The sequence below is a fragment of the Hippoglossus hippoglossus genome, chromosome 5 (assembly GCF_009819705.1).
Source record: "Hippoglossus hippoglossus isolate fHipHip1 chromosome 5, fHipHip1.pri, whole genome shotgun sequence".
In the NCBI taxonomy this organism is placed as follows: Eukaryota; Metazoa; Chordata; class Actinopteri; order Pleuronectiformes; family Pleuronectidae; genus Hippoglossus; species Hippoglossus hippoglossus.
In genome coordinates, this window is record NC_047155.1 from 23,499,697 (window position 1) to 23,521,255 (window position 21,559).

The window sequence follows — 21,559 nt, forward strand, 5'->3', positions numbered from 1 at the left end:
TCCTTTAAATGACAAAAAGGCTAATTATATTTCACTTATTATAACACCATTCAACTTTTGTTGACTGACAGCGCCCTCTTCAGCCACAAATGAGTAATTCTGTTGGGCACCGAGCTTGGAAGTATTGTACTGCAAGTGTAAGTGGTGGAACGGTTTTCATGATCTCTCTCTACCAGCGGACGGAAAGATAAAGTTATCAGCCACATCCAGCCCTCGCTCCACGCTCTAGTTCAAACATGGTCACTTATGGCTCCAAAAAACACACAAACAAGATCGTGATCGCAGATATCCTCAAATCCAGAACCGTTTGAAGAGACTGGTCATGTGTCTGAAATCACTGAGTGATTCTCTTTTTACAACTGTATAAAGAGTACCATGTTGGAGACTAGATAGTGAGTTCCTCTGCAAATTTATATATATATATATATAGTATATATACAGTATATATTCTATGCATATGTTCGCACATGAATAAATATAAAATGTTTAGTGTCTGCTACAACTTTCACTTTTTGAAATTAAGACTTATGTCTGACACTGCCTATTATTATTATTATTATTATTATTATTATTATTATTATTATAGTCACATCTGAGGCTTTTAATTCATTCATTTTACATCAAACTATCGGCTTTTTTCCCTTCATTCACCGCGAACGCAATGCATGATGGTATATATTGCTCGGGCTAGTGACCATTAATTGCGTCCTACATTTTTTATTCTGCACTGTATAAAATATCTATAATATAGTCGTTGTCCAGTATTTAAATACTATATGTAAATCTATCAGTATATAGTGGAGTGTATAGTGAGAGATGTGACAGTCGGGCTCTTTGATTTTTGTATAAAAACATCAACGTTCCAGAGCAGTTTTCCCTGTTCTGACTTCACCGTCAGTCGGCCGAAACCAGCCGAACTTAGCCGAAGTCAAAACCGAACGGAGACGACTATCAAAGAGGATGGAAGTGGAATGAGATAGATCACTTCACTTTACGTGTTGATTGGTCACGGCTAAATTTGACGTTTGTCTCCACGTATTGATATAGATATACGTATTGAATTAGTGAACAATGCATTTAATTAAAAAACATAGTAGTTGTTTAATGGAAATACTTTATTGCAGGCTGATATAGGCTAGCTCAGCTAAAAGAGCCGCGATAATGTGCAGTAAGTGTGTATAGTTAAATAAGTGCATCATTGTAATACGTCACTTCAGACAGTAATGTTGGATGTTTAGAATAAATGACGGTGGCCACTTGAGTTTACTGTTGCATTATACCTTATTAGTTAAAGCAAAGTAAATGTTTAACGTCGCTGTGCAATGCTTGGCGCTGGTAGTTCTACCATTATTCACGGTCCTGCCGGATTTCTATCTCTATGTCTCGCCTTCCTTTGACAGTCCATAGTTTCCGTCGGTGCTGGATTCTAAGTAGCTAGCTAGCTTAGCTGTAGCACGTAAACTGAGCAGGTGCAGGTTGCGGTTCGAGTCCCAAACAAACGAACTGCCCTGTAGGTGTAGCGGCTCACCGAACCGCCCACATCCGTGAGGGGGTTACGACACACAGATCTGGAGCACAGCGACACAGGAGCCATGGAGGGTAGAAGGGCGCTGTAGCTAGCGGGGGCTAACACTGCTACTCTCGTCTTGATTTTCAGTGTTTGCTGCCCAGTCAATCTACGTAAGTGTGTGTGACTGTGGCTGATTGTACTATGCAGTGTGATACGTGTAGAGAAACATCTGGTGTCTGTACCCGAGCTTCAGAGCACCCTCAGCAGTGAAAGTACTTGCATTAGTTGAAGTTAGCAAGTGCTGCTAACAGGGTGTTTGCTAGCCAACATCTGCTACACACCAATGTTAGCTGATATACTCATGGGATCTAGCAAACGACAGAACACCACACTTTCATTTTGTTTAGTTTATTTTTTATAAAAACAAATATATTTATGTGCTTGGTAAGTCGTTAACATCGTTGAAAACCAGCAGTTCGTTATTTTAAGCTAATACTTATGCACTACAACGTTGAGCTAGGCTAACTGATCAAATTGTACTGGAACGTATCGTGTGTCAAATCTCTGTTTGTAAACATCCTCCTCGCTCGTTTCCAGGTCCTGGCAGTCCTACTCCACACCTCTTTAAATGGGATGCCAGATCGACTGTAGAGGAGGTCTCTTTGGTCTTCAGGAACACACTGTGGGGAGATTGTAACCCGAGCTGGTGCATCAATGAATGAGGAACCACAAGAGAGCCCTGTCCCAGGCAGAGAGCCTGTGCTGGACAATGTGGAACCGACCACAGAGGAGAAACCAAGCAGCAAAGCAGAGAGCCCCTCCAAGGCAACACCCTCGCATGAGCCCCTTGGGCCCTCGGACTCTCTTCCTACTAAGGAAACCCCAAGCTCCGTTCCTATAGAGAAATCCCCTGAGGAGGTAAACGAAGAGGAGGCAAGGGCTGCAGGTGGAGAGCCTCCTGCTGATTGGTTCGAGCCCCTCGAGGATGATGAAGAGGAAGATGCCAATTCCTATTTTGGTAGGAATGATGCAGAGGAAGAAAGCCTGGCAGGGGAAAGTGAGAGGAGTGAGAGCGTGGCGGGCAGCGAGAAGGCCTTCAAAAAGATACATCTGTAGGTTGAATAATGTTGTTGTCCTCACCTCTGTGGTCGTGTAACAATACTGCAATTTCCTGTCCCTTACATGATTCTCTCAAACATGTCAAATGTCTGCAGAGGCTTTCGATTGTACTGTTAGATATGCACATTATATAATGTTATACTGCACTACACCATATATAATGTCAACTGCATTTTCACTCCTGTTTATTTCATTATCTAATTTCGGAGCTTAATTGTTGTTAAATGGTTCTATGTGATCTTTTTCTAGTTTTGATTATAGTCTTTTTGCCTGTGTTTATTCTCTACTTAGTCTCCTGCACCACTCGAATTTCCCCCATGGGGATCAATAAAGGGATATCTTATTTAATTATTACCTAAACCAACATAGATCCTTCAGTACTGCTCTAGTGCAGTTCGAATACTCAATGCAACAGGGAGTCTATTTAAATAAAGTAGATGGTGACAGGTTAAATTACACCACACTAGGAGGGGGGTTACAGTTGGTTGGAGTGTGGTAATAGTGTCTTGAAAGTGTCAGCATAGATTAAACGTCTAGAATACTTTTTGTCCATCTATAAGAATAAAATAAAAACACAACACAACACAGCTTCATACCAACATTTTCCTCTATGGCTTCCAGTGCAGCCTTTACCCCCCATGGAGTATAGATATTTCTCACCTGTTTGATTCTTGTCTTCTCTTTTAAATCCAGGATTCAAGTCCCTCGCCGTAAGCGGTCTCATCCTGACGAGGGATGGGAGGAGTGGGCTGCACTTGGAGAGGGGTGGAAACGCAAAGAAGTTGTTCGGCGTTCAGGGAGCAGCATTGGTCAGAAGGATGTGTATTACATGAGGTAAATACTGACTAGTAGTAAAATAAATTAAAAAAAACACACTGTATAGCTATTTTCAATCCAGAGAGCAGAAAATGATTCAACATAAAATCAATGTCCATCTGATCAGCTACACTATAAATCTATAGCAATCCAATGCAACTTTTCAGCCATAGTCTTATTTTTAATGATACTCATATGTTTTATTAGTGAGTTCATAGTGCGTACTTCATTATAATTCATCATTATTGTTGATGATGAGATGATGATGTCTCATTTATGTTAATAGGGAAGACAAAAAAAGAAATATCCCTCAATATATTGTATCTAAGGGTGCAACACCACCCTCATCCATTATCTCAGGAATGAACATTTAATAGAATGTACATATTTCATATAAATGTACAAGTAAATTTTATGGCCACGCTGGTTATTGGATTGCAATACATTGTACCAAATATTGTGGCCATTGAATGTATTTCAACCCGGTGCTTAATTATGTTGGTTTTAGTATTAAAATATAACTTTAATTTCTGACTCTTCTTTTACTCTTTGCTTTTTAAGTAAGCTTGTGGCAGTCATGCAACTTTGTGTGTTAGGACCAGGTAATATATCATGCATAATATAATAACTTCTCATATTTATCTAATATAATAAATTGATAATAATTAGAGGTGTGGAAATTTCTTGATCGTTAGAATCATCGCGATGCAGATGCGATGCAGGGGTCAGGCGGGGCCACCTTGATGCAGTAAAGGCTGTAATCAGAGTTTGTCCTTTTAAGCCTTAGGTGCAGGACACAAGTCTAAACTGAATGAATGGGAAATCAGTGTGGAGAGCAATGACCACTGTCACTCACTTACAGTTGTAGTCTGATTTATGAATTGAAAACCTTATTTTTTAAATGATGTCACAATTGTAATAATAGTAACAGTCTATAATACTTTTAAAAGCACTTTCTAAATAAAAATGGAGTTCATATTTGTCTGACTGATTGTATTAATTGATGAAAAAGCAGCCACGTGCAGTAATATAGAAAATTGTGGATGTGATACATTGCAATGCATCGAGATGCATCGTTGTGAAATGAATCGTTGACTGCTGAATTGTAATCGAGTTGGGAGGCTAGGGAAGATGCACACCTCTAATAATAGAAGACATACTTTTAAATATTTACTCTTTAGAGCGTCTTAAATGAAATACTTTACTGCTCATTTTCTCCTATGTATGATGAATTGATGTGGGAACCTGTTCTGGGTATTTTTGGTACTTAGCTGGTGTTTTAGGGCATGTGAATCAATTGGTTCAAAGATAAATCAATAATATCAGTGATTGTTATCTGCTGCCTCAATAAATCAAAAAAAAGGTTAAATAAATTGTGTTATTTTGTAAGTATCATTAGGACTTTCAGAAAGAGAAGCGTGTGTGTGGTTGTCATCCAGCTCTTTGCAGTTGTACTTGCTTTTCTCCTTCACAGTCCAAAAGGTGATCGAGTGAGAAGCAGAGTAGAACTGGTGTCAGTGCTGGAGGGTGTTCTGGACCTGTCAACCTATGATTACAAGTCAGGAAAGTTCTTCGATGGCAAGGCACGACCCATAAGAATTCGACACAGAGTAAAGGTATCGGCCTCTTTTACCACTTAAAACTTTTAAGGTGTGTAGGACTGTCCATGGATAAAGGTTTTCTATGTTGAATATGATACTTTCTCCATCTTTTTATACAGATTTATTTTATATATAGTTTCAAATGATGAGCAAAATGTCTTTCCTTCAGAGTTTGTTTATCACCCTCCTAAGCCCTGGAAATGATTTCCTGGCTGACATATGTAATTACTATCTATAACTGCATTGATCAGATGTGTAATGATGACGGTCAGTGGCGGTCTGACTGACTTGCCACTTCCTGTGGAGTTTAATTTATAAAATGTTTTTCTTGTGACAAAATAAGCAACCAAAATTTGTCTGACACTTTTCTCATCAACTAAAGTTTGTTCAGCTATGAGTGGCAGCTCTAAACATGTGCATGTCTTACAGTTGGTTTCTCTCACTTTGTCATCCATTAGAGAAAGATAAGGGAGCGTTCTTCCTCGGAGTCTAGCTTCATGGAGAGAGGAGAGGGGGCTGACACTCCTGACTCTTACCACAGGCTCACCCCCAGCCTGGGGCCCAAAAACGCATTTTCCAACCAGACGGGCTTCTCCACGCAGAGCACAACCAGCACTACAAAGCTCTATCGCAATGAGGATCTACCAGTGGACGACAGAATTAAACTTCCTCTGCCCTCATCATCCAAACCTCTCCCTCTTCCCTCCATCAATGGAGAAATTGGGACAGAGGAGAGCACTTTGTGAGTCTATTACTTCTGCTGATATTATTTAACCTTATTTTTAAAACAACTGATGAACAGTTGTTTTAAAGGGGTGTTTTAATCTAATCAGAAGGGTCTGTGTTATCATGTTTCTCTGCAGGGTCTGTGCCAGATGTGGTATTTCGTTCACAGGCACATGGTATGACAAACAAAGGAAGAGGCCTTGCTGTCCTTCCTGTTGGGGTATGTAATAATTCTAATGACGAACCAATGTCAAATATAGAAATAGAGGGACGTAGAGTAAAAGATGCCACCTTCTTACGTTGTGCTCATTCTACACTGGTTATTCCTTTTTTGATTTCAGCTGCCTCAAAGACAAAGGAGCATCCGATGATCCGTTTCAGAAAGGTAAAGCATTGTGTGTGTGTGAACCAGAAATATGCATGAGCAGCTACATTTTAAACTGGGCGTACACGGTGCGACTTTAGAAAAGTTAAATTCCACCGCACACAGTAAATTCTCTGAGATGTGAGGCCAAAGTTCATGATATATGTGCTCACACTGTACGATCTGATGTCTGACATGACCTGACTGCCCACACATTGGTAGTGTTTTTTTTAAGTTGAAATTTCGAAAACCCCCCCCCCCCAAAAAAGCAGAACTGGCATATGGACACGTTGGCTAAAAAGATGTGGACATTTTGGTTTGGCTATTTTGCAGAAATACATCAAACTATGTTTAAGGCTACTGTATTGTAAATTGATCACTATCTACACTCTGAATACTGGATTGTTAGAATCCCATCTCCTTTTTCTTTTTTGTTGTGCAATTGCATCCAGCCATAAACTACAGTTCCTACTATTGTGTATCGCAATTTCCTGCAGACACAGTGCTGAGTTTTGTGGAATTAACTCTTGACCATGCTTCAACTTTGCAAGAGCCTTACGACGGCCGACCAAAACTACCAACATCTCAAATCGCACAGTGTATGCCCGGCTTCAATCACTTGCATTTGCTCAAATGTCAGACAGACTATGGTCCACGGGAAACTAATATTCAACTAAGAAAACAACCATAGTTCTCCCAGTTTGTGAAAATGACAATGACAGAACATATGATAATTTTTTGCTTTATGAGTGTTGTTTTTATTGGCATTAAGAAAAGGTCCATAACAAAGAGAAAAGTCATATACTTCAGCACTAAGAAGACAAGTATGTTCTTCCATAATTAGGCTAGTGATTGAAATATAAACAAAATCTGCCTTTCTGTAGTGGATTCCTTGTGGCCAGTGTGTGGGATGTCACAACACCGTGAATTGTGGGCAATGTGCCAATTGCAAACATGGCCTGCAGAGCCCTGAGTCCCGGAAACGCATATGCCGAAAACGCAAATGTATTTGTCCTATTCGCAAGGTAGGCTGCAAGGTACACAATAGTTATTGTTCATGTTGCTGCTTGATGTTTATTTCACCTTCGCATTCATGTGTGTTTTTTTTTTTGTTAAATCAGGGACCTGGAAGTGGAGGCTTCCTGCAGCAGAGGTCGTACAATGACGTTACTGAAGGCTTTGATGACACGTGTATGAGTTTTCAGGTGGGACAAAGTGTATGATCCATGTGTTTACTGTTCTCGCTGGAGGGTCAAAGGGTTCATGTGCTGCTTTCACAACATGAAGACTGTACCAGTTTTACATCTACCACCTTTTTTCTCTTTAATGTTTAAAGCAAATTCTCCAATGTTAATTTGCTTAAGTCAGTATTATTATTGTACATTATTAAAATATAATTATATTTATGGAAGCACAACTCTTTCAAATACACCTTGTTCTGGTCAACCACAGCTTTAAAGTCCAGGTCAGATTTGTTCCAGGTTTTCCATGTCCACATTTAAATAGAGAGTGTGCACACGTATGTTGTAATTACTGTTCAGTAGTAGTATAATGGTGCTTTGGTGATAAAAGTTTAATTTGATTCCGGTGAGTTCTAACATCAACTTTTTTATTTTACAGAGTGAATTTGCAGACTCACAGGTAACTTTTTATAATCAATGTAGATCAAATTATATCTGTATTCACAGTTCTTAGCATTATAGCTTTTCTTCCTCACTCTCACTGATCCTGTTTTATTGCTGCAGCACCAGAGTCACAAAAGCAGCGACACAGAGAACTTCTCGGTCAATGTGGACGTTGAAGATGAGGACGATATGTCAACTGACGACGATGATGATGTGAGTGTTTTTTATTTTAAACGGATATGACGACACGATTATGTAAAGCAATACAGAATAAACCACATCTCTTTTGTAAAAGTGACCCCCTCAACCTCAGGCTAGTGAAAGTTGACAGTTTTCTCATTCAGAGAAGCATAACTGGGGACAATTTGAACTTGTTTCTGTGCACTCAATGATGTGTTCAGACCAATTGCAAATAAGTTTTCCTCATGCATTACTGGCTTGATGGCCGCTGGACTGTCTATGGAGCAGCTTCCCCTATCTGGGGATTGAAACCCAGTGCTAACTTGTGTGGTGGAAATTGGTCAATAAACGAGGTTGTGAGACAAGTTGTCTTTGTAGGTCTATTTGCAAAAGCTTTCTGCAGAAAGGATCACACAGGCAAGGTGGATGTTGTGAGTGAGATGAAATTTATATTGTTCTGTGTCTGGAACATATAGTCTTTATAGGCGTTACTTATAGGCTGCATCCTTTCTGTGTTGGAGAGGAAATAGTGTTAAGTGTGGTAAGGGCGCTTGTCAGTCAGCTGAGTTCTTTGAACAAAGGACAAACACAGTTCAACCAGAGTGCAGCAAAGGTCACTATAGAATTCAAGTGACCTCAGGATCAACTTCTACAACACATGTTTAGACAATGGGGTCACATGCTATATGCATCAAGTTTATGTTGAGATGTACCCTAGGTTGAAATGTCTGCTATAAGCATAAACTAAGTAGTTATTAAGTAAAGTAAGTAGTTATTAAGTAATGTAAGTAGTTATTAAGTATATTTCCATTACACTTGGTTTGCTTGGGTGGGGGGTTACAACTGTAAACTAGCCACAGTTTTGATACATGTTTGGTTTGGTTTATGACATTTGTAACTATTTTCAAATTTTTCTACAAACCAAACAATCAAATCAATTACTGGAGAAAATAATCTGCAGATTAATCCATGATTAAAATACTCGTTATTTGCAGTTGGAAAAGAGTTTAAAAAACCACTGCGACTCTTGCAACGTTACTGAGGTGTTAAATACTTATTTTAAGTTAAATTAATAATTGGTAACTATAATGCCATTTAGGTGACAAAATAATGAAATTATCTCTCCATTGATAATGAAATTGTTTTGTGCTAAGTTATCTTATTCTTGTCTACAGTGGCATAGGAAGCGAAAGCGACGCTCATGTGGAGAATGCAAAGCCTGTCTCTGCAGGAAAGACTGCGGCACGTGTGATTTCTGTGTAGACAAACCCAAGTTCGGAGGCAGCAACAAAAAGAGGCAGAAGTGTCGTCTACGGCAGTGTCAGAGGCAGGCGATGGTAAGACCATAACAATTTTTTAGGAAATTTTGGTTTGTTGAAGTAATGATTTACAAGGGTTGAATCTTTAGGTTACTTTTGTAACCCTGGTTCTCTGAGTAACATGAGTGAGATGTTTAACTATAGGATTACCAATACGCCAGCCCTGAGTGGCTGGCAGTCGTGATGTCTGCGTCAGGGTCCTGCACCTTAAATACTCCTGACGCAGCATCACCCAACATTCTAAACATGCACCCCTCTTCTCGCCTAACTCCAGCAGTAAAAAGGGGAGTCTGGTGAGTCATCTCACTCATGCTACTCAGATAACCGGGGTTACGAAAGAAAACTAAAGTTCTCTTTCTTAGCATTCGTTTCGATGTCTTACTATGGGAGGAACTCCCGTATTGCCAGACAAGCTGACTTGTGTCAGCTTGTCCAGCCCCCCAGAACCGAAAAGCCCACACTCCGGACAGCTTGGGCCAGGCCTGAAGATGTGACATTCAATCTATAGACCCTTGCAAATGTGAGGGGCAAAGACCAACTAGCCGAAGCGCAGATATCTTGCCTAGATACCCCGTTGAACAAGGCCCAAGAGGTCGCAAGACCCCTGGTAGAATGTGTCCACAACCCTGCTGTAACCTGGAGGCCCAATCTAGAGTAGGCCAATGCAATGGCATCCACTATCCAGTGAGAAAGTCTTTGTTTGGTGATAGGCTTGCCCCAATGGGGCTTAGCCCAGGACACAAACAACTGATTACCTTTCCTAAAACTCCACATAAGTGTGTAAAGCACGGACCGATCACTGCATGTGTAGCCGCTGCTGTTCCGCAGAGCTATAAGGTGGTGGCTCAAAAAGGATGACTAGTAAGGGCTCCAAGCACTACTACCAGATCCCAAGGGTTTGGCTTGGAGATGGGAAGCAATCTTTCATAAAGCGAAAATCGTTTGGGGGTGTTGGCCTGCCGGCAAATCCTCATGGCAAGCACAAATAGCTGACAGTAGAAAATGCAGAAGATAGGAAAGGATTGCACCAACTGAAAAAGAGCTTCCTGTGCCATAGCAAACCATTCCTCAAACACTTCTCACTTACAGTCATAGAGGACGGGTGTATGATGCTCTGGTATTCTGAATTAAGTTAATAACCCTCTGTGATAATCCAGTATGACTCAGACTAAACCACTCACAGGGTGAGCTGCTCCAGAGAAGGTCCCAGCACAACGGGAGGGGCCATAGGTGACCGTGGAGGACCTGCTCCACTTCCGCCAGCCAATGCATGGATGGCCAGTGAGGAGCAATTAAAATCAGTGACAGACGGCTCTCCTGCACCCTGAACAATGTCGGGGGAAATGCCTAAAGTGGAATGAGTGGCCACTTGTTCACGAAAGCATCTACTCCCAGTAGTGCGCTCTGGCTGTGAAGGGAGAAGAACGCTGGGCACTGTGCGTTCTCCCTCAGTGCGAACAAGTCCACTGCCACGTGGCCGAAACGTGACCATTTCTGACCCACGCGCATTGCTCCACAATATCAGTCTGTGTGTAACTGACGGGAACGTAGAACCCTCCTGGCAATGGATATATGCCAGCGTTTATCCATATCCTTGTCGTCCTCACTAACGCATGATAAATGATGAAACGTTAGAAAATGTTTTAGCGTTAGAAACACTGCTAACGGCTCCAAATTATTTATATGGGTACGTTGGAGATCCATGCTCCACATCTCATTTTGGGTTCTGCCCCCGAACACACTGCCCCAGCTTGACAGGCTGGTGTCCATTGTCACTACTTTCCTGGCTGATATTGTGCCCATGCGCACACCCACTGTCAGGAAAGACATCTGTCCTGTCTCTGCGTTAACACACTGTTTTCCCTGTTCACCACAACACCCAGATCGGCCAGGTGTGTCAACACAATGTCTGTGTGCGTCGCAGCCTTTTGCTGTGAGCGTGCCAACAGTAGCCAGCCATCCAGCTAAGTGGGGTGTTATTGCGACGTCAACACATTTCACAAATACCCTCGGGCTCAGTGATGGGCCAAATGGGAGTACAAGTTGTCCTGAAATGTGCCGCAGGAAGTGTTTTCTGCGAGAGACAGAGCTGCAAAGCCTTGTCCTCCTTTTTCTCGACCTCGTATTGTGTTTGTATTGAAGCGAGAGTGGAGCCGGATACGCCCTCTGGGACAATCGGCATGTCCAGGATGTTCTCCTGACCTTATCTGTCAGATTCAACCATCTCGTCCTCTCTTGTAGCACCAATACCAACATGCACTTCCCAACCGCCTGTACAGCACAGCGCTGGACACGCAGGCAGATGTCCGCAGTTGTGGTGATCTCGTCCCACGCAGAACTTTCAGGCACATCGGCTATGTCGTCAAAAAGCTCTGCTTGGTATGCTGACAACATGGAGGTGACATTGAGAGTCCTCACCGTCAAGGCTGATGCTTTGTAAGCCGGTTTGGTCAAGGTGGATTGGAAGCGGTCAGCTTTCGTGGTGTGGTGGGAGCTCTGGATGAGGCAGCTGACAACCGTTGGGGAAGGTGGGCTGCCACCAGCGGCTCCATGGGTGGCATGCAGGCCATGGCATGTTTATCCATCCCTTCACAATCCAGGGAAGACGCACCTTGAATGGTGGTTTTGCTTGCATAAGAGTTTTACTTCCAGGAGTCGGTGACTTCCCCCAGGAGCTCCAGGAGCAACGAGAGAAGCTGTCTTGCAGCCTCTTAAGCTTGAGTTAATTTCTTCCCCTCTTAGCGGCACCTTGGGGCTTCCACTACGACCGCGGGCCATGAAATCCACTCCACGGCGCAAAACCGCCTCACCAGGACCCTATGCAGTGGTCAGGCTTGGAGAGCTGAGAGCCTGTGCAGGTGGTACAAAAGAAGAATCCTAATCCTTGTTGTCACCATCCAACTCCAGACAATCCTCACCGTCGGAGTCATCCTCCTCGTAATCCAACAAGATGGGTGGCTCTGTTAGCATCTGTTATCTAGCGCCGAGCCCCAGCGCAGAAACTCCAGTTAGGGGGTGTCCTCCTTGTCCACGCTGTGTTGGGGTTCCTCAGGAGTGGCACAGGAAAGGATCGGGTCCCTCTTAGAGAGGCTGGCTTGGCGGGCTAGTCTTTGGGGGAGACTCTTCTCTCTGAAGCAAATGCCGGTGCATGAGTCAAGGTTGCTGATGGCGGCGTGTGCGTGGTCCAGCCCGAGACACGCGGAGAAGACCTAGTGCGTGTCCTTGCTTGAAATTTTATTTCCACAGGTGCACAGGCGAGGGGCATCACCTTGCTCAAAGGTGGAAGGGAGCTTGGCAGCTGGATCCAGCTGGGTGTGCGAATTATCTGGAATGATAACTCTGTTATCTAGTTTCGGTGGGCAGGCAGTGTGTTAACCGCAGGCTCCCAGTGCAGTTAGATTGCTTGAAGTGCAGAGTTAACGTGCTAGCTAGTTTAGAATAAAACTGTAGCTATGTTGACTCTTGCAACTAGCGTCTGTCGATGGAGGTGTCCACTCCGGTCTAAGGACAGTAGCTAGATAGCATTGACCCATGTCAGAGTAGCTTGCTTCTGAAGTGAGAAAAGGTGTTTGAATGATGGGTGACGTTGCGTCAGGGGTTTTTAATGTGCGGGACGCAGACGTCACAACTCATGGCTGGCGTATTGGTACAAGTGCTTCTGTGAAGACGCGAGGTGCCGTATCCCATAGTCAGACATTGAAACGAATGTTAAGAAAGAGAACTGAATATTTCTGTGCTTCTGTTGGACAGAGGCACCTACTGCCCTTCCAGATGGGACAAGGAGACTTTGGGCCAGATGGTCCGATGACTCCGGGTAGGCCTCGACCTCACTACACGTACAGTCGTAAGTCGAATTTAAAGAAAGACAAAGGGCAAAATTTCGGCTTGGACTTCACTGACAATGAAGACGATGACTTCCAACCAGTGAGTGCACAGTGATTTTGCTGTTAAAATCTTTTAATTGTTCAGTAAGAGAGTTTCAGTCTCCTGCAGATAAAAGGTTAATTTCCTTTTTGTTGTTTTAGATAAGTTGGAGCACTGAGCCTGCCAGGGGTAGCAAACACAGTGAACTGAATGTGAGAAACTAAACTTCTATGCAGGTTTGAAAATAGATTATATCTGTCCAAAGCAAATCTCCAAACCAAACAGCTTGTCACTTAATTTTGTCTTTCAGCCACTGAATTACTCAAATCCGGAGCAGCAGAATGGACTGTCTGACAGAGTGCCTCGCGTCAACCACCATAACAGTCAGCTAGTAAGTTTACATTCATCCTTCTCTTTAGCTGTTTTCAGACATGGCCTGTGGGTAACAATTGGCTACAGGTTTTACCCAGAGCCTTTCACACATGCACAACACAGTGGGAGGTTCTCTGCACAGGCGCATTAACAACAGCATAAAATCCTCTTCATTATTCAGGTGAGAGGTGGAGCAGCAGGCAGAGACAGGAAGTGACATTAATTCCGCTGCGTAGATCACGTGATTTTTCTTGACAACACACAGACACCATCGTCAGCTCTTATCACCACAAACTCTCTTGACATCTTCATCTGTGTCTTCAATGCGTGTGCCACTGCTTTTTCACCAAGAGATATTTATTTTCTTTTTGTTCTTTTCATTATTGCATCTGTCTCGCATTCGATATTTCAGAGTGCAAAACATTTTATTTGGTCGCACCGGTGCGCCTCACATTTAGCTGGTCTGGCTCATTTAGCTGGTCTGGTTACATATATATTATTATATATCCTGTGCCAAATGTTTATTTATTTTTTCAAGAGCAATTTAACAGGGCCAGAGAATCGATTTTATATTTATTGTTTTGGTTGTGTGTGGTTAATTTTTTATTTATTTAGGCTATTTTAAAGGGATAGTTCACCGAAAAATGAAAATTCACTCATCTGCGTTGCAGCCGAATCCAATATGATTGAATTCCAAGTGTCCGTAATCACCGACATTCATATTCGACTCGAAATGGTGCCATTGGAGCCGCATTCACGTACACACGGGAACACCGCACACACTCTCGCCCAAGGACACACGCGGCTACATCAGCTAGCATCGCCACTTCCGATAGTGGACATTTAGGCTTAAAAAAACTGACCTCGTTTAAAGTCCTATTTGAATGTCGGGGCTAACAGACACTTAGATGACACCAAATGAGTAGTATGGAGGGTTGTTTTTTTCTGTTTTATTACATCTGAAGAAGTGGTCCCCACTTACTTCAATTGTATTGGATTTGGCTGCAACGCTGTTTACCCCTGACACTCCAAAAGTGTTTTGTGGACTCAAACACTTTTCATTTTGCGGTGAACTATCCCTTTAGTTTTTTTAATTCTCATTCAAACGTCAGACTTAATATTCTTTAGAATTAAGTTCATCGCTTCTTATTTTGGTGTAATTGCATGATTATGCTATAATATTTTGTTTGACAAAATATCGTCCAACAAAATTTGCTACTGTGTAGGGGCCTACCGTAATATTTTTAATAATAGACCAAGTTGGAGGTTTTCTTGCAGAGTTTACAGCTTTAGTTCTCTGAGAATTTATTTCATATCATATAAAGTTTGTCTGGAGCCCTGCCTAATTGATACTAGTAGAGTGGCTGTGTTGTAAGTTCAGGAGCCTTTTCCTTCAGATGTCCCAAAGCTCTCTTATTTCCGGACAAATTCTTGATGCCCAATAGTTATATTCACTAGACCTGACTTATCATGTGCCATCATGGCTGTCTGTTTACACTTGCCCTCACAATTGCTCCTGGCACCTTGTTCATTAGGGCCCGAGCACCTCCGGTGGGAGGCCCTATTGTATTTCGAAGGATTTGTATTTCCCTTTTGGGGCTTTTTCAGGGCCTAGACATGCTCAAATTGTTACCAAAGTTTGCAGGGAATTCAAAACCCCAAAAAGTAATGGTATTCTGGAGTAATTTGAAATGGGTGTGGAAAAATGGCTCAACAGCGCCATCTAAGGAAAAGCCCCTCAGTTAGCTTTCACCGATCTTCACAAAAATCGTAGCCCAGGTGTATCATGACCAGACAAACAAAAAAGGTCAGAGGTGCAATTGGAAAAAAGCAACAGGAAGCCCGCCATTTTGCATTTAGTGGCCATTTTGGCCATATTCCACATTTTTACTTTGACGTACTTGTCCCAGGGCTTTCATCAGATCAACTTCAAGATGGAGATATAAACTAACTAAAAGATCAATTTTTCGTCACACGGTGTGACCGTGGCGTGGCGTCAAAGTTTGATTACACGCCATCAAAACACGAGGTTCTGTATCTCGGACATATTTGGTCCAATCGAGTCCAAACTAGACATGTAAGACAAAAGTCCCGGCCTGATGACATCTACACAGAAATCATGACTTAAAATCACAGCGCCCCCTGGTGGCAACAGGAAATGTCTTGTTTTTTGCATGTCTTACACTTGGAAGTATTCCTCCTCATCCACTGACTGCAACCATGTCAACCTGTGTCAAAAGGGTCTCAAGACATTGATAATGTAGGCATAAGATTACTGTGACTTTTCGTCAAACGCCATAATAGTGGCGTGGCGTTAAAGTTCAACAACTCGCCGCGACACATGGAATTGCTGTAACTTCAGTGTTCATGCTTCAGTCTCCCTCAAACTACATTTATGTATCAACACCCCCCCCCCCCAGCAAAATAACTGACTAGCGCCCCCTAAAGGACAGCCCCGGCACCACGAGTGGCGGACATGTACAAAGAATCGTTAGGGACATGTCTTTTCATAACAAACACAGTCTCTTGGATCGAAAAGGTAGAACAAACAGGAAGCCCGCCATTTGGACTTTAGTGGCCATATTGGCCATTTTCCACATTTTTACTTTGACGAACTTGTCGTAGGGCTTTCATCAGATCAACTTCATATTGAGATGAGTGTCATTTCAACAAGATGGAGATGTAAACTACCTCGGTATATTTGATTTTATCACACGGTGTGACCGTGGCGTTAAAGTTTGATGAGTCAAATCAAGATGATTGAGCTGCACCTGCAATATTGGTCACTAGAGGGCAGTGTAAGACCATGGTTTGCCCAAGGCACAAATCTTCTTCCCCAGGGCTGAAGAGCTCGTTCACACATTGTTAATATGTTGCAAACTAAATTAAACTTACGGATGTTTGTCAATTAATGTTGAGAGATAACTTTAGTTCATGATTAAAAGTAAAATGACAATTTTTTAAGTGTACGTTACACGCTCTGACTGTGGCGTGGCGTAGAATTTTGATGATTCGCCAAAAAAGAGTGATTTCTTATAACTCCTCTGTGCATTGTTCCATCAGCCTCAAACCTCATTCACACATTCACAGTCCCGCCCTGATCAGATCCATGTGTCAATATTGACTCGTCGTCAAAGCCCCCCCTGCTGGCTACAGGAAGTGACATGTTTTATACTTTGATGCACTGCTCCTGGCTGCTTTACAATATACAGCTCAAAAGAGCTCAGTCAAGTCATAGGACCATGGTCAGAATTGTGACATTTTCTCAAACCTTGTAAACATTGAGGTGCGGCGAAGGTTCATCCTTCGCCAAAGGAGACGATGTTGTCATAACTCCACTGTGCATTGTCCTATCACCACCAAACTTCTGTCTCATGATTAGAGTCCAAGCCTGAACAGCTCTATGTGTCAATATTTCCTCAGTGTCATAGCGCCACCTACTGATTCGCCATGAAACAGGAAGTACTTTGTAAATCCACTCTGCATTATCCAACCGGCTCCGAACTACTGACCTATGATCACAATCCTGACGTGAACAGCTCCATATATTACTATTAGTTCAGGGTCATAGCGCCACCTACTGATCAGTGTGAAAATTAAGTTGTGGTAACATTGTCCAATTGACACAAAATTGCTCACGCTACATCAGAGCCCCTACTTGAACAGATCTATGTGTCTGTATGTAATAATAGTGATGGCGCCACCTACTGGCAACAGGAAGTAAGCTTTGTTTTACAACTATCATTCGATTTACATAAAATTTTCACAGTGTGATGTGCAATTGATAGCGTGTACCGTAATGAGCAATTAGCAGGCAAGGATCGACATCGCGTGACGGACGCAGGAAGTGAAGCGTTTGTCCTTGCCGCAGTGCGCAAAACGCATGCAACGCGGACACATGCGCTTGGTCATTGATCGCTCTCTCCACTAACCGCAACAGGCTTCAAAATGCCTGTGCTCGGGCCCGTTAGTGCTACAACGTAGCCCTAGTTTCCTTATATATCTGTTGTCATGCTGTTCTTTGGTATGTGGCTCCGGCTCTGTTCAGTGATTCCAGTCCTGGATCCAAACTCGGTGCGTTTGTGTTTTTTAACCAGTGTATTGTGATGCCCTCCGCATCTTACCACTGTTCCATTTAGGGTCGGTGAATCTTTTTGCATCAGGTGTGCTTGTTCAGTTGGAGATGCATGCAACATTTTTGTGATTTTTTTTTTTTGTCTTAATTGGACAATTTGACAGCACTGATACAAACATGAAACACGTGGAGAGTAAAAGAGAGGAGTGGGATGTGCACCAATGGCCCTTGCCCTATTTTTTATGCTGTTGCGGCGGAGACGTTGCAGTTGTATGGCGTTCGTCTTGTACACTTGGCTCCAGGCCTTCCACAAAAGTTAATTGGATCTCCTTGTAAAAGATGCATATCGCTGCCAAGCTGTTTGCTCTCTCCACTTGTCACTCTCTTCTTGGCTGTCCTTCAGTTTCTTCTTGTGCTCATTTTCTTTGCCATTTACTTGATCAGATTGGAAATATCGGATGCTCTGAGATACATTACCCATACTTATGAGTTATTTGAGTCCAACCTGTACAAACTAGGAGTAGGAAATTTGACAGATTTTCTTATTTGCTCATCATTTGATTAGTATTTTCCTTTTATTTCCCATTAGGTAACTCTAAGCTTAAAATCATCTTATTCCACACTGTCTAACAGTATAATGTTTATTTTTTGACATATATTTTCATTTCATTTAATTTTATCTACAGCAGGAAAAGGCAAACAAGCAATAAAAATAACATTGCCAGCTGTGGGCCTGACTAAGCACAAAATAGTTATACAGCAGTTTTCCTGCTGTGCCCCAGTGGGGACAAGAGTGATAAAAACATATGCAGTTTCATATTTCAACAGCGGTACATATATACATTACATCCCATTACAATTAGAGTAAAAAAGTAGCAACAGTCAACAAGACAAAACAACAAAATAAAATACACAGGCACCAGAGAGAAGTAAACAGAGGCTAAAAGAGCAAGTTGCTACAACAAATCAGTGACTGCAGGTTTGCTCTAATGTATATGGGGATCTCATTCCAGATTATTGTTTATGTGTGACAAAATTATGTCTGACCATATGATTGTTTACATTTTTGTAAGATGGGACTGGAATATGTGCAAGTGCGGTTGATCTAGTGATACGTTCTTATGTGAAATATTTGATGCAGCCACAACATTTTTTGTTTTTCTTTTGAAACATCTCAAAACACTTTCAGTGGCAATAAACTACATTTTGCATATTCACCATCAAATATCCATCTTTTTCTGGGTCCTGTATGACAGCTAATGAGCCACGGTATCATTACCGTTCTTAACCGAGCAGATGAAAATGAGCTGATGAGCAAGACAGTACAAATTTTATGAAATAAAATTCAAGGAAAAGAATGTAAACCCATCCCATAGCATCTTTATTTTTGGCGAGCATAAATTAAAGGAATGTTGGGTTATCTTCTCTAGGGAACCTTCCATCTGGGCTTAACATCATTCTTAATTATCCCTTCCACTGAGTGGACAAACACTACATAGCTGCTTAGATATGCACTGAACTGGAGGTGCATGTGTGAACACAAATGTCTGAGTGAGAGGCTCAGCAGGGAATCCCCCACTGGGGGAGTGAGTGAGTGGGGGGGTTGATAGAGCTTCTAATGCGCGTCAAACGCAAAGAAAACAAGTCTCCCTGTGAAAAAGTGGTGTTACACTTAGAAGACAAAGACGAAGCTGTCAAGAGAGTTTGTGGTGATAAGAGCCGACACCGGTGTCTGTGTGCTGTAAAGAAAATCACATGATCTCCGCAGCTGAGTTAATACGTTACTTCCTGCCTCTGTCTGCTGCAGCCGGCCGCTCCACCTCTCGCCTGAAAAATGCGGAGGATTTGTTGCTCTTGTAAACGCGTCTGTGCAGAGAACCTCCCGCTGTGTTGTTGTGTGAAAAGGAATTGGCTGAGGAGAAACTCCGTAGCCAATTCTACTGATATCACCAGCAGGTCATGTTTAAAACGTGCTTATGAATTAGAAAATGTTATTGGTTATCAGAAAAAAGTTTCTTTACTTTAAAACGGCCATATTTTAATGATGGTACTTAAATGCAATATTTGACAATCTAACTTTAGTCTAATTTCAAAGTAAAAATCTAGACATGCTATCGTTACTTATTTTTTGTTATCCATTTATGTAATCCATTTATGTAATCCCAATGTAATCTGTCACTACCAAACCCTGATCACAAACAACGTCAGACAGACAGACGTCGTATATGGACACATATTTCTGTGATTTTAAATTGAGCAAAACATTTTTCAATAATCTAATCTTATCCTAGATCCTAAGAAATCCAACGCCAAACCAGCTTCAGGCTGATGAGACACCAACTTTCTTACTGCACAGCAGCGAGCAATTCCCTGTAAATCCGCTTGGTCTTCTTTGCTCTTCATTTTCATGTCCTGACCACATTGACAACAAAAGTCCTCACCTTCATCTTCACAGTTCATGAATGAGGGTTTGCAAGTGTGTCTGGTCGATGTCAGTTACTCTTGTTTTACATCAGTGGCTGCTTAGTTCTTTATATTGGCCAGGCCAGCAGGCTGTAATGTCATTTTTTCTTGCATTATTTATATTTCCAGGACAAGTAGTGAGCCAGCGCTACACCAACGTTGGTCTCTACTTAGTATATGTGTTTGCATCCCAGTGTTAAATGCTGAGCTGGTATCAGAGGTTTTTATTAATGCCGTGATTTGCTACATGGTTCATTATCAAACATATATTCCATCTCATACTTTGTTCAAAGCTGATTTCATGCACTTTGATGTAGCTTTGATAACATTTTACTTCATCTTAGCTTCAATTATGATTTTATTCTTTTAAGTATGCATGAATTATACATTGAGTTTTGACTGACAGTAGTTTTATTTAAAGTTTTAGCTCATGATTTTACCCTCACCCTTCCAGGACCAGCAAAGTAAATGTGATGCAGAGAGATCACACTCAGGCAGAGATGGTCAAAAGCCCATTGAAGATGATGATGATGATGAGGAAGACGATGAAGAAGAGGAAGAGGACTTGCCCATGGTGAGTGTCCTGCTGAGACTGTTTATGTTGGTTCTTTGGAGAACAGAGAACACAAACTTTTTCTGTATTTGTTTTCTGCAGATCACACAGATCTTCAGTTTGGCTGATAATGCAGCAGGAAGTGGTACTGACATAGAAAACCAGCTGATGAAACTGCTACACTCTTTGCGAATCTCCGTGCTACCGATCCTTTGGTATGCCATCATGGTGGAGGGCCCACAGCTGCAGCTCATCCAGTGTTCCAAACAGTCTAACATGACCGACACTATGGTGCTTATCGACCCAGGCTTCTTCTATCAGGTCACTGTCCAGAAGCAGCCGCTGCTCCCCACCCACCCGCTGTACGACAACTACCCCGCATGCCTAACCTCTGTGACTGAGGTGGTCAATCTGCTGCTGGGCCTGGAGAAATATGCCGTGTGCCAGGGTCTGTCCCCCAAAGAGTCATCACCTAAAAAGGACCCCATCGTATTGGAACGTGCATCAACATGTGATTTCTTGGTGAAAAGGAATGTGAGCATCTGTAATCACTGCCGAGCGCTGCAAGGACTTTAACTTCAGCACAGACAGCAGAAACTCTCTGACCACAGTGGAAACCACCGATTCTCTGGTGCAACTATGTGCCATTTATTTGTCTTTGTTCCGTTTTATATATTTTTTTAGCCCTGGGTAGTAATATTTATATATATATATGACATACTGGAGATTTACGTCGGGACTGTTATACTATGATGTTATTATTTGAAAAAAATCCCTGCGGGTTGATGTTAAATCAGGCGTGTTTCTTCTCCCATGCTCTGTGTATGGCTTCTTATCTTGTCTGGTATGTCAGTATGGGCAGTGTGATGGGAGGGGCTGAAATCAATGTGTGAGCCACACTTACACTAGAGGAATATTTGCTCCTTTCCCCCTCATCGTCATTAAAATAATAATAGGACATTTAATGCCACA

At 42.2% G+C, this 21,559-nt stretch overlaps 1 protein-coding gene across 6 annotated transcripts; it reads left to right on the plus strand.

Moving 5' to 3' along the window:
• Positions 1-1,398: 1,398 nt before the first annotated feature.
• Positions 1,399-21,559, plus strand: mbd1b (methyl-CpG binding domain protein 1b). 6 transcript variants are annotated; one of them, XM_034585647.1, is made up of 17 exons: positions 1,400-1,680; positions 2,108-2,622; positions 3,323-3,463; positions 4,920-5,061; positions 5,505-5,788; positions 5,910-5,992; positions 6,114-6,157; positions 7,021-7,161; positions 7,258-7,341; positions 7,757-7,777; positions 7,882-7,974; positions 9,117-9,278; positions 13,011-13,184; positions 13,286-13,336; positions 13,435-13,516; positions 20,523-20,608; positions 20,690-21,559. In XM_034585647.1, the coding sequence occupies exons 2-17, from the start codon at positions 2,225-2,227 to the stop codon at positions 21,161-21,163; spliced, it is 2,460 nt and encodes an 819-aa protein (XP_034441538.1). In that variant the 5' UTR covers positions 1,400-1,680; positions 2,108-2,224; the 3' UTR covers positions 21,164-21,559. The 6 variants fall into 6 exon arrangements, with proteins under 6 accessions (XP_034441541.1, XP_034441538.1, XP_034441537.1 ...); XM_034585646.1 differs by having other exon boundaries at positions 13,435-13,515; positions 20,489-20,608; XM_034585648.1 differs by lacking the exon at positions 7,021-7,161 and having other exon boundaries at positions 13,435-13,515; positions 20,489-20,608.